Source organism: Periophthalmus magnuspinnatus, chromosome 19, assembly GCF_009829125.3.
Source record: "Periophthalmus magnuspinnatus isolate fPerMag1 chromosome 19, fPerMag1.2.pri, whole genome shotgun sequence".
NCBI classification, from domain to species: Eukaryota; Metazoa; Chordata; class Actinopteri; order Gobiiformes; family Gobiidae; genus Periophthalmus; species Periophthalmus magnuspinnatus.
Genome location: NC_047144.1, coordinates 27987124 through 28003146, shown reverse-complemented (window position 1 = coordinate 28003146; position 16023 = coordinate 27987124). Strand labels below are relative to the sequence as shown.

The 16023-nt window shown below is 38.7% G+C and overlaps 1 protein-coding gene across 1 annotated transcript in view; it reads right to left on the bottom strand.

Annotated features, from left to right (window-relative positions):
- myocd (myocardin) overlaps nt 1-16023 on the bottom strand; it is a 201672-nt gene that overhangs the window by 116027 nt on the left and 69622 nt on the right. The window contains exon 2 of the mRNA XM_055229669.1: nt 4391-4495. Within this exon, the coding sequence (XP_055085644.1) occupies nt 4391-4469 (79 nt within the window). The 5' untranslated portion in view covers nt 4470-4495. The remainder of the gene's footprint in view (nt 1-4390; nt 4496-16023) is intronic.

Genomic DNA, 16023 nt, shown 5'->3' with positions numbered 1-16023 from the left:
AGAATTTTCAGTTGGCCATGAAACCAAATGAGATTTAAATGGCGCTATACCAGAGTTTTACTGTGTTGTTTCTAAAGCAGAACTAGTTTATTTAAATGGCTTTTACTGCAATTGGTTTATGCGCACTTTTCACAACTTTCAGAGGCAAGAGCAGAGTTTTGCCATCACAGTAATGCTAACAAATATTAGCATGCTAACAGCGTATGTCCTGATTCTTGGAGGATAAATGACTGTATAATTAATGTAAACAGCAAATAGAGGTTTGATTTTGATCCTAAGACCTGCTTATACAGTATATCTGCTCTAGTTTTTTTTTCATCCATCCATTATCCTCCACTTATCTGGTGCCGGGTCGCGGGGGCAGCAGTCTAAGCAGGGACTCCTAGACTTCCCTCACCAGACAGTTTTTTTTTCAACAAAAAAAAAAATAAAAATAAAAATCAGGTGCAGCCACTTAAAATACATTTTTATACATTTGCTGATGCACCTCTACAGCCGTTTTGTACTGCTGCCAAAAACATGCCCAATTTCCATGGCAACAGTAAATTTTTGCTATTTTATCCCGAGCAAAGGATATGCGGAAGACATCATATACATATTTACAGTAAGTAAGGCAATTTTATGAGTGTGAATGGTGAGTAATGTCTTTTTTCCCGTAAGAGCTCAAAACACATCTAAAATGTGAAAGAGCTGCTCTAACAAATATAAAAGTCTGCAACTCTGCCAAATATTTAGTTTCTACCTGACATTTAAATAAGAAAATCAAGTAAACAGTAGTAGAAAGCCAGATAAACAACAAGGACTCGGCCATTTGTGTGAGCAACGAGTCCCTCGTATGTTCTGCTCAAATGCACAAGAGTCAAATTGGGCCATAAAAACCTTCATCCTAACCCGGGATGGTCCAACCACAGCTGCTAAGTTGTATCATATGTCTCTCAAGTGCACAAGACATCTACATTTGAAAACCCCTGCAAAACTCCTGCATCATTCAGAATAAACTATATAACTTATGTTTCATAAGCTAAGTAGGAGTTTAGTCCTTCAGTTGCTGATACTGCAGAAATCTTGTATTATTTTTACCCACTTGAACAAACCGTGCCTATCTCTGATTGGTTAATCCATCTGTCAATCACTCCAGCCTGAAATCAGGGAGACACGATCCTCTTTGTACAGTTTTGTTAAAGCATCTTGTGTTGGGCTCAGACACAGTTGAACTGACCTTTCTCACCTTAAATAAGAGCATCCCTTAGAATTAGGAGGTTCTGTTTATGTTTTGGGTGCTTCTGAGATATTTAGGTTTTAAATTTTGACCACTTAAAAGATGAGATTAATTTATTTGACACATGGGAATAAAGGGCACACCGCGGGGAGGTTAAATTGAGAAAAATACATTTGTGACATTTGTCAAAGTGGGTGTTCTTGGAAGCTATAACCGTATAGCTGTTTTAGAGAATACTCTGCACATTTAAAAGTCAAATGTGAAACATTTTGCCAGTATTTAACGAAGCAATATCTGCATATGATTATAAACATAAGCTAACAAATAGGCAAACATTTTAATGACAGTTAATGTAATTTTATTTTAAATATTATCAGCTGTTATCATCCAGATTTGATATAGAAACACTTTTAGATCAGAATCAGCTGTTTGATAGTTTTGTTTTTTGGTTGGTGTCACATCTGGACACCCAAGTCCATCTGCTTTTTTCTAGGTTAACCAGAGCATGTATTATAATATTTTAGTTTCTCTTAAAAGAGACAAGCAAAAGACATTAGAACCAAAAAGCATTCCAATTACACTATCACACTGTAAGCTGTGTTATTACTTGCTGAAGTGCACATGCGCTGGTTGTCCCAAAGGGGACCTGCTGTTATTCTGATGACCACTCAATAAATGGAGAAGTATTCTCATTCTCAAACCGTTAATCTGCCTCTGCATTTTGTTTTGCCTTGATGACTCGCCCATCACAAAACTGTTGGCTATAGCATATAAGCCAAAATAACAATAAAGCATCAAATATTACCAAAAATAAAAGTGTAGAAATAAACCTTTGCTATTTAATCATAAAAAAAAAAACTAGTTTATCTTGTTTTTGGTTTTTTTTTTTGTTTTTTTTTTTGTTTTTTCTATGCTCCCTAGGGTCATTTTTAGTTAGTTAGCAAGCTGACGGCTGGCAGGAATACACTTATATTTTATTACATTATACCTAAAACATAAGACTGAAGCTTCAGTAATTTGTCATTCATAATGACTCAAAATGTATGTGCAATTCACTGTGATTGGTCAATCACAGTGAATTGAAATCTAGTTTGATTGACTTAATGTGGTCTTTTACTGATCTTTAGTTAGTTTTATGTGTAGGTCACCTTCCTACTATTCCATAATTGTTGCACCACAGTCAAAAAATTGTAACACAGCAGCTTTTGAGCTTTCTTAGTTTTGAGGCAATTCTGTGACCACTGATGATAGTTTGAAGCTGGTTATCTAGACGTTCATTTGTATTGCTAAATGAAAGTCTGGAAGAAATGTATTTTAATTGTAGATATTGATTGATAAAAAATGCAGACAATATGCACTTTTTAAATAATGTGGAATTTGAACTAGCTCTGAGATAAAATAAGAGCTACATTTCAGGACTCTCCTCTTCTATGAAATAAAACTCAGTGGCTCTTAGGTTTTCACGCTGCAGTTTTCATTCTAAACTGGGGGAGGCGGTTCTGTGCACAAAGTACACCTTGTTACAGATGCACATGGCTAATCTGCATATCAATATTTACAACTCTTTGAAGTTGCTAAACTTTGTAAATGTGCTTTGGCATTTGTGCCGTTCACTTCCCTTTCAGTCACACATGCAGAACACAGAGGAGTGTAAAGAGGAGTGTGTGTGTCTGTATGTGTATGTGTGTGTGAGAGAGCCTCTGCCCAGCACTCCTTACTGTGCTGCTGCTGTCATGTAAAGACACATGGAGAGAGAGAGGAGGGAGTCAGATCCAAATGTTGAACTCAAGACTGTCAAATGTGAGAGCTGAAAGTCTGGGGTAGGGCAGATTAAGTGTCAAAAAGTAAAAGGGGCGTAAGTGATACTTACAGTCTAGACTTTTTTTTTCTTTTTTCAATGGGACTACTTTTCTGTGCATAAGGTTTGGCAGCTTGTCATTTCCATGCCTCCTGGTCTGGCTATTATGAAGGTACGGACAGTTAATATGCACAAACAATGAATGAATGAATGAATTTTTGAGGCGTGGGTCATTTATGTGCACATACACACAGTTAATATGTGGGTGATTAATACACATTCAATGCATTCACTGCGTCTTCACACATCACAACAGACTTTTTGATTCGTACCTGTGTTTTAAGTTAAAATAAAGCTAGAAAAGTACAGTCAAGAGAGATACCTTTGCCTACCTCACCACACAAACATTCTCACGCCTCTCCAAAGAGCAAAAATATTTTGAATTGGAATAGTTCAATCATTAGATCCCTTTCCGTAAACATCTTTAAAACTACCACAGTGGCAGCAGGGCCCCCCTCACTCAATCCACACTTAAAGACTAATCCATTCTAGACAGATAAATGGATTTGACAATCAGATACTACTTTTATTGTTTTCTTGCTTAAAAGTAAACTACTCATTTAATGTAACATTGGAAGAATATCAAATGGGTCTGAGGCCTCGGCGGTTGGTGGGCCCCATCTAGGTTAGGGGCCCAACTCTTGTATAATGGTAGCACCCCCTCTGCATGTAGTACCAGAACCAGTGTAGTCATATTTTTTTGTTTTTTCCATGACTCATTAAGTGGCTAGACAGCGGCTGTAATCAAGGGGTTGCTCCAGATGGGACACGACAGGAGACATAGACCTTGAGCTTCTAGTTGTTTATGGATGAATTTAGAAATTTCACAAGGGAAATGTATTAGGACGTTTTAAGTTTTCTTTTGTCAGGTTTTGGATTATACCAAAAAGATGACATACTGATATTTTCACATATGTTAGTTAATTTTTTTTTTCCAACAAGTATTGTATTTTTTGCAGGTTCAGGTTAGTGGATGATGAGCATTAAGGGTGAGGTAGTAAGAATAGATATAAGGGACACACATTCTGTACTCCTTCTAAGGACGGATAGTTTCCTTATGATTTCTTATAATTGTAAAGGGATGAGATGTTCCTGGGTCACTGCTTTTAGGACATTAATTATTGTGGGGGCTGTTATTAGCTAACAATAGTCTCTGGACAGCTGTAGCAACAATGGGGAAACTACTTTCACTTTCTATTTAGACATATAAAGTTAACCTAAGCAAGACAATTGTTCAAAAGAGAAGCAAAGAAACAGTTGTGCTGCATGTAAAGAATGTTGGTGCACAATCTCATAGAAACAGCACGGCTTACCTTGCACTCCTCTCTCTGGGTGTTGGTTGGTTAGGCAGAGCTCCCTTGGGTGCCGTCCGGTAAACGTGGGTGTGCTCATGACCTTTGCTGCACTCCTCTTCTCACCTGGACACAGAGACAGCTGTTAGTATTGCTGTGCTAATCACTACATTCTCTACCACACATGCTAATTGAGAGTGAATAAGCATGGAAGGCACAGCAAACATTGTAAATCCTAAGTGCGGCTGGAGGGTGGCCATGTTAATGTTTGAGAATAGAAGTGTTCCACATTACTGCAGTGTTGGTGTTCAGAGGAGGCCTGTGTCAGCTCTGCACACTGCTCTGGGTCTAAACGCATCCCTCCTGCCACACAGCTTACTCTTTATTAGAGTCAGGAATCACAGGATCCCTCACAATTCCATGCGATACTCGATACAGCTTAAGATGCAATAATATCTCTATTTTGCAATATATGCGATAATCCACATGATATTCTCCAATATATCATTACTTTTTAATGAGGAGTATTATGCCATGTTATAACGTTGTTGCCTCCTCAAAAACATGCCTGAAGAGGTTTTAGTTTGTAATCCTTGCATGTTTGAGTATTTTAGCAATCTCTCCCAGACCCTATTTGAACCCTCCTTGAAAGAGTGGTTCAGGAGCATGAGACATCATTTTCACACATGGATTGTCCACCACAGAGTCCAGACCTTAACCCCATTGAGAATCTTTGGGATGTGCTGGAGAAGGCTTTGTGCAGCGTCAGACTCTACCATCATCAATGCAACATCTTAGTGAAAAATTAATACAACACTGAATGGAAATAAATCTTGTGACATTGTAGAAGCTTATTGAAACAATGTCACAGCGAATGTGTGGTGTAATCAAAGCTAAAGGCGGAACAACCAAATATTAGAGTATGTAACCTTTTTTTTTTTTTTTTTTTTTTTTTTTTTTTTTTTTTTTTTTTTTTTGGTGGCAACTTTTATTTTGGCCAGGCAGTGTATAAAGCTTTTTTGGACACTCAAAGACATTTTACAGTGCATTATTTGTTCACTCCACACTAGGTGGTGTTAAGATAGTATTGCAGCCACAGCTGCCCTAGGGCATACTGACAGAAGAAGGCTGCCAACCTGTGCCATGGGCTCCTCCAACCAATGCCAACATTTTGCACCTGTCAGTCCATTCCTTCACATGACAATGGTTAAATGCAGTGTGACCAGTTGGGAGGGAGTGTGGAGCAGAGCCAGGGTGAAGCATGGTCTCATGTACAGATTTCAACACTGCAGGGCATTTGCCACACATTTGTCATTTCTAATATCTTTTGTCTCATTTGTCTATGGAAAACAAGAAGGGGACAGGCTGGATGCGGAGGACATCAGGTCTACAGTGAGGCTTTTAGGGGCTTAACTGATGGGACAGTGTTCAAAGCCAGAGTCCTGATACAAGTTTACAGCATTCACTACAGAGGAGCGCCCAAGACCTGTCTCATGTGGACTTATCACAGAGGAACAAAGACAAAGACTTCAGGCTACAACACAAATGTTTGGGTTATGTTATTGGACAAGACATGACACTGACCGATGGTTGGCAGAATAAAGAGTGATTTCAAATGTTTATAACAATGACTATGACTATGATAACAATAACTCTCACTTTTCAGTTATCAATATAAAAAGGGAGAAGTAGCATATATGTAGAGAGATGACATATGAATAGTAGTATAGGGATAGTGCCTATGTTAAATATTCATCATAGTTTTGCATCAGTTAAGTGGTGTTTTGTGGGGAAAAAAAAGTTGAGAAGAAAAGTGCAAAAAACCAAGAAGTAGTGCAGAGTTCTAAAACAAATCCCTCTACCTATGTCATCAACTCAGAGAACTCTATCCAAAATGCAGACACAAGGGACACATTTTTTCTCATAGTTTAAAACTTAATTTGACAAAATAAATGGCATTTATTATATTAGTCTAATCTATTGTATAATTTAGACATGTTTTTACTCTTGTTAACTCTGTGATTACTAGGTAACATACATATTAGTGTCGGGATTGCCTCTATGTATGTTATCTCTGCTTCACCATAAAAAAAAAAAATCACCATTGGATTTACAGCATCTTTCAAGACACTCAAATTGTTTTAAAGGGCATCATTCATTCACTACACACTCAATAGTGGTAAAACACAGCTGCCCTAGGTTGACTGGTAGAAGTGAGGCTGCCAGTCTGCACCAAGGGCCCCTGCGACCATCATCAACACTCACACACACACCACATTCATACAAGGCGATGTGGCTTTACCTAAGGACACACTGAACATCATCATAATGAACATCAGATGCCACATCTTAAATATAATGATGTTTACTTATGTTTTAGTGAAATGAGTCTGTCATATGCACTTTAAAAGCAGTTCTTTAACAGAAACCCATTACCCTTTCGACACAGATGTAAGCAGACATGGTCAAAGCATAATTTCTGATCATTTCTCAGATTGATTTAAGAACTATTCTAACAGCAGTTAAGTATTACCAGCTAAATATACATAATATAGTGTAGAAAATACAAGACCACAATGTTAAAGGTCCCATTCTATGTATTTGAGCAGCATGTGTTTTGTCCCAGTAGATATATTGCATAAGCATCTTATGAGGTCAAAATAAGTCCAGTGTGTACTGTCTGCATCTAATTATAAAGTACCGTATTGCCCGATGATCACGATTAGCATGCTTGTTGTTGTTAGCTTCACTGCTGTGACAAAACTCCACTCTCTTTTCTGAAAGTTGTGAAAGTGCTAGAATGCTCTACATGCATGAAGTGAGGAGCAACTTTGGGCCAGGAAAACTGTTTAAAATGAAGTAGTTATGTTTTTCATGTTTTTGCTATTTTTGACAAGGCAATAATATCTTTATACATATATATATATATATATATATATATATATATATATATATATATATATATATATATATATATATATATATATATATATATATATATATATATATATATATATATATATATATATAACTGAGTAACTGGTATCTTGGCACAAGCTGAGTCCGGGTAATTTTGTCTCCGGTGTAAATTTGCAGTGAGAGTGACTGTCCAGTTGTCGTTATCGGTCAATCTGCGATCTGCGTTTTATAACCTGAGAGGTCTGAAGACATGAGGAAAGAAGTGACCACAACTAGTGTTCAAAGGAGCTGATGTTATCTAAACCACAGAGAGGCTAGAACAACAGAGGCTGGAAGACCAGGACTGATGAAAAGATAGGACCCTTCTCTGAAGTGGGATACTCATCTGGTCTAAGACACTCCTGTGGTCCTCTTCTGTTCCTCCTCTGTTCCTGCACTGCTCCAGGACACTCTCTGGTTCACATCAGGTCCTACTCTAGTCTTCTGGTCAGGACATTCTGGTTTTACTCTCCTCTTCTGATCCTCTTTACTCCATCCTCTGGTCTTCCTTTGGTCCTTCTCTGGTCCCCCTCTGGTGCAGGACAATCCTCTTATCCTACCCTCGTCATGCTCTACTCCTGCTCCTCATCTTGTTATCATATTGTCCAAAACATTCCTCTGCTCTGATTTTTCTCTGCTCCTTCCCTGGTCCAGGATACTCCAGTAGTACTACTCAGGTCCTCCTCTGCTCCTCCTCTGCTCCTCCTCATCTCATATTGTCCAGAACATTTGGCCATCCTCTGGTCCAAGGCACACTGCTCTGGTCCTTCTCTCTTCTTCCGCTGCTCATCTTTTCCTCCTCTGGTCCAGGACACTCCTCTGGTCTTTCTCTGATCCTCCTCTGCTCCTTCTCTGGTTCAAGACACTCCTTTGATCCTCCTCTGGCCTTCCTCTGCTCCTCCTCTGCTTCTTCTCTGGTCCAGGACACTCCTCTGGCCTTTCTCTGATCCTCCTCTGATTCAATTCAAATAATTTTTATAAAGCCCAGAATCACAACAGCAGACGCCTCTCAGCACTTAACATGATTGTTGTTTTAATCAAAAGAAAGTTACAAAATCTAAATCAAAATTTGGTCCTCCTCTGGCCCTCCTCTGGTCCTCTTCTAGACCTCTTCTGCATCTCCTCTGTTCCTCCTCTGGCCCAGGACATGTGGCAGCCCTCACCTTAAAGCACATAGTGACATGTATTGGTGTTTACAGCCACTCCTCTGCTGTTGGAATGTGCATCTATCTTTATGAGCCATGCACGCTAAAGGACAGGGCTGTGTGGGACTATAGGGCAGGAGGACTATGGGAGTGGAGGATGTGGCTCTTAAAGATGCTCTGGAGCAGATTGTGTCAGGGCGACGGCTTTGAAGCATTTGCAAGCATCTGAAACACGACAGAGACCTTTAGGAGAACAGAGCCCACATACACAGGGTCATCTCTCATAAAGGCAGATGTAAGAGCAGTCAGTGGTATCAGATCCTCTGGTACAAAGAGGATCAGTGACTTTAAAGCAGATGTAGTGCGCTTGATTCTGCTATGACACCCATGGATCATTATGGTATAATTTGAATATTTTATATAGCAATATTGATCTGAAATGGCTTAATAAAAGAAACAAGTCTGCTGTAAATGTCACTGTTGTGGAATTTTGCATCCCCTGCATTGTCTTAGAAAGGACACTTCCAGTTCATTGCTGACATTTCTCTGTGGTTAGGTATGGACAACTATTACAGAATTTGTTCTCCTTAAACATTGTCAGTTTCTACTCATTTTATCTCATCAAACTAGTCTCCAGGCTGTCTTTCTTAGTTCCTATTTAAACCTCCTTGTGTGGAAGCATAGTCAGGCTTCAATAGCCAATACTAACATGCAGTGTTGAGTATTCAAGTCACTGGGTCCCAGACTGATAAACTTCTCCTGCCTCAGACATCTCTCTTTACAACTCTTTATTTTCCCTAACAGTTAACACAAAGAGCCTTGACGTTATCGGCACTTCTAATGGACAGCTGCACATCACACTAGCAACCAACAGATTGTTTTTTGTTTTGTTTTTTTGGTACCAAAATGATTCCATGATGCTGCCGAATCCTACGCACATCACTGAGTAAGAAAATAAAATTGCAGAACAAAGTACAGGCCAATGGATGTGTATCAGGGACGATGAAAACAGGGGTTGATCGGCAATACGGCATCTTGAAGATAAGTGATTTAATATTGCTCAAATATGCACAAATTACTTCAAATACAACTGCAAGAGGGTAAATAGTGAGGGTTAACAACTATAACATAGTTAAAACTTGGTTAAAATGTAATTTATTTAATTTTTTTAATAGCCAATCAGATCTTGATTCTGCATTTCAAGGCTAACTAGAAGGCCCAACTATACAGCGCAAAAGTCGGCAGTTTGCAGAATGTAGAACTAAACCCGGAGATCCAACAGCTCTTGCTGTATTTTTAACCCATAATGGCCAGGAGAAGAAGAGACTGATCTGGTTGCAGATATACTTTCCTCTCCATTTTCAAGATGTGCATTTCACGAAAAGCTGAATATTATGAGAAGAGGTTGGCCAACCCCTGCACTACCTAACCTGTCCCAGCAAGGAAAAGGGTTTGTCCGTCATTTCCAGACGAGCAACTATGAACGGTACCCGTGACTCACAGCTTCTGTGAAACACTGCAAATTGTAATGTTGTTGTACGGCTGGGCACTTAAAGCTATGGTGCATTTAAAAAATGTTTGGAGACACTTGAGTGGACTGCAGCTCAGCGGCAAGCTGGGAGATGGAGCTCCACGATGAAAAAGTGAGTTTATAATATTAATAATAACGTGGTGCATTGAAGTCAGCTCATTTAAAAAGTTTTTCAGTTATTTTCTGTTGTACAGCCTATTGTCAAAAAATGCAAATGATCTGTTTATTCTGTTTTAAAAGAATAGCTTGTTTTGTTATTGTCTGGTTGGTGTCTCATATGAAATGGAGACATTTTGCAATTTATTGTGCAGACTTTTTTAAGCTCACATAGCGGAATGTTGGTGTCATTTTGTTTGGCATCTTTAATTAATTAATTAATTTTTTTGACAGTATCTATGAACTTAGTTTCCTACTCTTAAGTGTGAATGCAATGCATGCTTATTGGCTTTAAATGCTCCTGAAATTAAGTGTTGCTTGACTAGCCTATATTGAGGTGATGTTGTAATGTGTAAGTGTGAAGTCACTGAAGGCTCAAGGATGAAATGCACGGCACGCCACTGCCAAAAATTCTGTCCAAAATCCAGGGACAATTTGCAAGTGAGGCACATTTTTGACAAGTTAAATATACAAAATAAAGGTATATATTTTTATTAGTCTAATCATAACTATTGTGCCATTTAAACAAGTTTCTGATTGCTAAGTAACTTAGAGGGAACTGGAATCAGCTCAAAAATACCTAAAAAAAAAAAAAAAAAAAAAAAAGAAATCTTAAATATAATGTTTACTTATGTTTTAATGAAATGATTAGTCTAACCGGTCATATGCAGTTCATAAGCAGAAACCCAGAGACCAGTAATTGTGCTTTGGGAGCATTCTAAACCCACATATATAGCTCATATTTTGTAGCATCTAACCCTATCTATCATTGCATTGTTCTGTTTTCTATGGTCTTCATTCGTTTTGCCTTCTAACATCTGTTCTCCTCAGCAAACAGCCACCAGCCTGAGTGGAGCCTAATTTTCTGGAGAACTGTAGTATTTACATTGGTTTTAGTCCAGACTTTTCACTGATGGAGACTTTAGTTTGCAATCAGTGGCTGGGACCCCTCGTCAGATCCATCATGGCCGCTCTATCTCCAAAACGTTTGGGCTGCGCGTTCACTCGGATCACAATTAGCTGCTTCCCTCAGAGATTAGACCTGTAATGATCCTGGTCCTCCTCCAGCACTCTGCACTCCCACGTCAGGACTTATCTAAAAGGCTTTTCTTATCACGCAGGAGGAGGCGGTTATTTGGGGGGGTCCGGTCAGACAAGCTACATCTCAGAGTATGCACAGAGAAATCCAAATGCGCTAAACAACCAAATTCAAATTGCCCCAAAATCTGGCAGACCCTTTTGTCCCAGTCTACAGTAGGTCAAAGAACCAACCAAATGAGGTGCAGAGGGGGTAATTTATTACCTCAAAAGCAATACAGGAGAACTCTGTAATTTCTTCATCAAATGGGTTGAAAATTGGGCCAGTTGTTCATTTTTATGATTTTTATCAATAATGAAAAATTTGATTGTATAATAAGGACTGTATGATTCATTCTTCCTTAAACTGTTGTTTTCCCAAATACGTGTTTGCTCTTAATTGATCCATTTCTTGGGCCACTACTTTGTACTTCTACTTGAATAATATTATATTGAAGTAAACTTAACTTGAGTAAACTTTTTGGCTACTCTACCTGCCTCTCGTCAGGTGCTTGTAGTTAGCATTTTAAAGTAGTGGACCAAACAGTGGAGAGAAGAGGCTGCAGTTTGTCATCGCTGCAAATCTAAACAGTAGCGACAGTAGCTCAGTTTGGTGGAGTGTTTGTCCACTGATCTGAAGGTTGGCGGTTCAAATCCCGCTCTAAGTTACCATTCCAAACACAGGCTTAATTTTTTCCTGGCTGTTTTTTACCCCATGCAGTTGAATGCCTCTTCACATCTGCGCCTATTGTAAATTGGACTGTGTGATTACATGCAGCAGGTATCCCAGTACATAACTGCATCTCCAGATATGTCAAAGGCATCTCTGAGATTTGTTTCACAACACCTAAACAGTACTTTCCGTGTTTACATGCATGGTGTCCCATGTCTCTGTGTGGGACAATGTTTTGGACGCTTGGATGCTACAGAGGTATGCTTTTATCCTGCAGGTGGTGGCTCTGATTTGTTTGAAATAAGACCGCAACACTTTGGGATGAGGACGGTAACGTTCACATCTCTGTCACCTCAGTTGTTTAAAATGTAGTTTCTAGAGAACTTCAGAGACTGTTGATTAACGATGAATTATGTTGTAACTTATTTTGTTGTTGCCAGGACTAAATAGCACTCTCTGAAAGTCAAAATCCATTCCTGCAATCACGCAAGGATATGTTCCAGTTACACAGACATATAGCAGGAATCTTTATCTACATATAAGCGCTTTTCACAACATTCAGGAACTACTGACTTGCTGTATTAGATTAGTTTATTTGAAAGGGGACAGTGCAGTTTCATGAAACACAATGTAAAAAAGCCAGAATTAGCTAAGAGGCTATTTTTCATATGTAGTCCCCTGCCTCTGATGTGAGATGAGCCATAAAAAATATCATTCACAGAACAAAACAGGCACACAACACAAAAAAGGCCCTACACTTCAGTGTTGCAGGTGTTTTCCTCTGGAACATATATTTCAAGATCCTGACAAGCTCTATTTTCTCTATTTCTAAAAAAAAAAACATGGTCACTGTTTTATACACATTTAGCTGCAAACTGCTCTCCTGTAGCCATTGATTGGGGAGTTTAATTGCAACAATGTCTTTGGAACAACCATACACAAATAAACCTGTGTCTGCATAAATTATGAATCTAAAACTGATCCCTGAGGGACACCTGTGGTTACTTTAAGAGACTCTGATCTGCAGTGACAGATGATCTGCAGATGAGACAGACTGATTGTGGCTGTTTAAATAGGATTTGATCCAGTTCACAGTAGCTGTAGAGAAACTGAAATGTGACTTTGACCAGAGAGCAGCATGATCTATCAAAATCTTCCTTAGGTCCAAAAAAACTGGCCCTGCAACAGCAGTTTGGTTTCAATATTATCATTTATTGTCTGTATTTATTTATTTGTCTGTCTTGTATTTATTTAAATATATCACACTTCAATTAGTTTTTTCTTTGTTATTATGACCGGCCTACTATTTACCCTCGTTTTTATAGACAGCGTTAAAGGCGTAAACTTGTTGTTTCATTAATTTGAAGGTGGTTTCGTTTAACCAAGAAAAATTTTTCTTGATTTTTAGTAAAATTTTCTTGTTAATTGTGAAATGACTTATTACAATATTTTGTTTGGGAATTGCAAACAGCCAAATCAATTCCAGAGAGCAAGTGATCCCAAATTTCTTGCTGGATTGCATTTTTGTTTTTTCGCTGGATTGTGTTTTGCTGTTGGTATTGTACATGTTTCTTTGGTAACCAACAGTCTGAAGTGCTTATTATTCAATTTTCTGGTTGCCATTGTGAAGTTATGATCAGACAATTCAGCAGTGGTGGATGAAGTACTCAATTTTGTTAAGCAAAACTGTAGATAGAGGTAAAGAAGTGCATAAAAGTATTAAAGTACCCATTTAAAAATGTACTTTAAGAATAAAATGTAAGAGTATTTCACACAAGTGTTGTTAATATTGATAAAAAAAACAAAAAAAACAAAACAAAAAAACAAACATGTTTGTTCACAGTTGCAATATGAATGGATTTATTAATTTTTCTTACAAATTTTGTGTTTTAATTTTCGTTTGCTCAAAGCCGAAGTTTAAACTCGAAAACTTTAGCCAGGATCTTACCACGAACATGGTTATTTTTTTACAATGTTTGTGGTAACATCCTGACTAAAATCATATGAAAAGTACTTTTTACTTTTCAGTTCAGTAAAAAAAAAAAAAAAAAAAAATGTAGTGGAGTAGAAAGTATCTGCTCTCAAATGTAGTGAAAGTCCACTGTAAAATTCACTTGAGCAAAGTGCAGTAATACCTAACACCTACAAATTCTACTTAAGTACCATACTTTACTACTTGTACTACATTACCTTCCACCACTGCAATCCAGTCAGCATGTTAAATGATTTAAGAATTATTTTTGGCCTATTCGCAGACACTAAAGTAAATGTACTATTGTTGATCCTTGTAGGGCCTTTTATTACTTGCGTCGTATCCTTTTGATCCATAACCTTTTTCAAGCTTTTCCTGACTTAATTGACATTCCAGTTTATATTTAGAGCACCCATAATTTTTTCCCTCTTTAGCAGAATGTATTTGTTTCAATAACATTTCCAGTTTCTCATAAAAATCTACATTTGGAAATCTACAATTGGTCTATAAATAACTAAAGGTTAATAATAGATATAATAGTAAAAGAGAGCAATTGCAGTGACAAAGTTGAATTTAGATTAAGAAATTCCAGTTCATTATCATCATCCCTTACAACCCATTCTGTCTTTAAGAAACATTTTGTAGCAAAGTACAAATAACATCACTGGGGCAGAGGAATCATGAAGCCATGTTTCTCTGAGAAGATGGTGAACTTTTTGACTTAAAAATATGTATATTTAAATGTTCACATATGATCATTGTTGGTTTTGACTTTGGCTCCGATATTAACTTTGGCTGCCATTAACTTTGCGTCCCATATTAACTTGGAATTATTTAGAGAGGGAGGGAGAAAGATAGGAGTGGGACACAGGGAGGGAAAGAGGGGAGGATGAGACAGACGTGTGTGTGTGTGTGTGTGTGTGGTGTAAACAGTCTGAACACAGTGTGACGTGTGTGTGTCTGGTGTAAACAGTCTGAACACAGTCTGACGTGTGTGTGTCTGGTGTAAACAGTCTGAACACAGTGTGATGTGTGTGTGTCTGGTGTAAACAGTCTGAACACAGTGTGACGTGTGTGTGTGGTGTAAACAGTCTGGACACAGTGTGACGTGTGTGTGTGTGTCTGGTGTAAACAGTCTGAACACAGTGTGACGTGTGTATGTGTGTGTGTGTGTGTGGGGGGGGGTGTAAACAGTCTGAACACAGTGTGACATGTGTGTCTGGTGTAAACAGTCTGAACACAGTGTGACGTGTGTGTCTGGTGTAAACAGTCTGAACACAGGGTGACGTGTGTGTGGTGTAAAGAGTCTGAACACAGTGTCACTGGTGTGTGTCTGGTGTAAACAGTCTGAACACAGTGTGACGTATGTGTGTGTGTCTGGTGTAAAAAGTCTGAACACAGTGTGATGTGTGTGTCTGGTGTAAACAGTCTGAACACAGTGTGACGTGTGTGTGGTGTAAACAGTCTGAACACAGTGTCACTGGTGTGTGTCTGGTGTAAACAGTCTGAACACAGTGTGACGTGTGTGTGTGTCTGGTGTAAAAAGTCTGAACACAGTGTGATGTGTGTGTCTGGTGTAAACAGTCTGAACACAGTGTGACGTGTGTATGTGTGTCTGGTGTAAACAGTCTGAACACAGTGTGACGTGTGTGTGTGTGTGTGGTGTAAACAGTCTGAACACTGTGTCACTGGTGTGTGTGTGGTGTAAACAGTGAACACAGTGTGACGTGTGTGTCTGGTGTAAACAGTCTGAACACAGTGTGATGTGTGTGTCTGGTGTAAACAGTCTGAACACAGTGTGACGTGTGTGTGTGTGTGATGTAAACAGTCTGAACACAGTGTGACGTGTGTGTGTGTCTGGTGTAAACAGTCCTGACACAGTGTGACGTGTGTGTGTGTGTGTGTGTGTGGTGTAAACAGTCTGAACACAGTGTGACGTGTGTGTCTGGTGTAAACAGTCTGAACACAGTGTGACGTGTGTGTGTGGTGTAAACAGTCTGAACACTGTGTCACTGGTGTGTCTGGTGTAAACAGTCTGAACACAGTGTCACTGGTGTGTGTGTGGTGTAAACAGTCTGAACACAGTGTGACGTGTGTGTCTGGTGTAAACAGTCTGAACACGGTGTGACGTGTGTGTGTGTG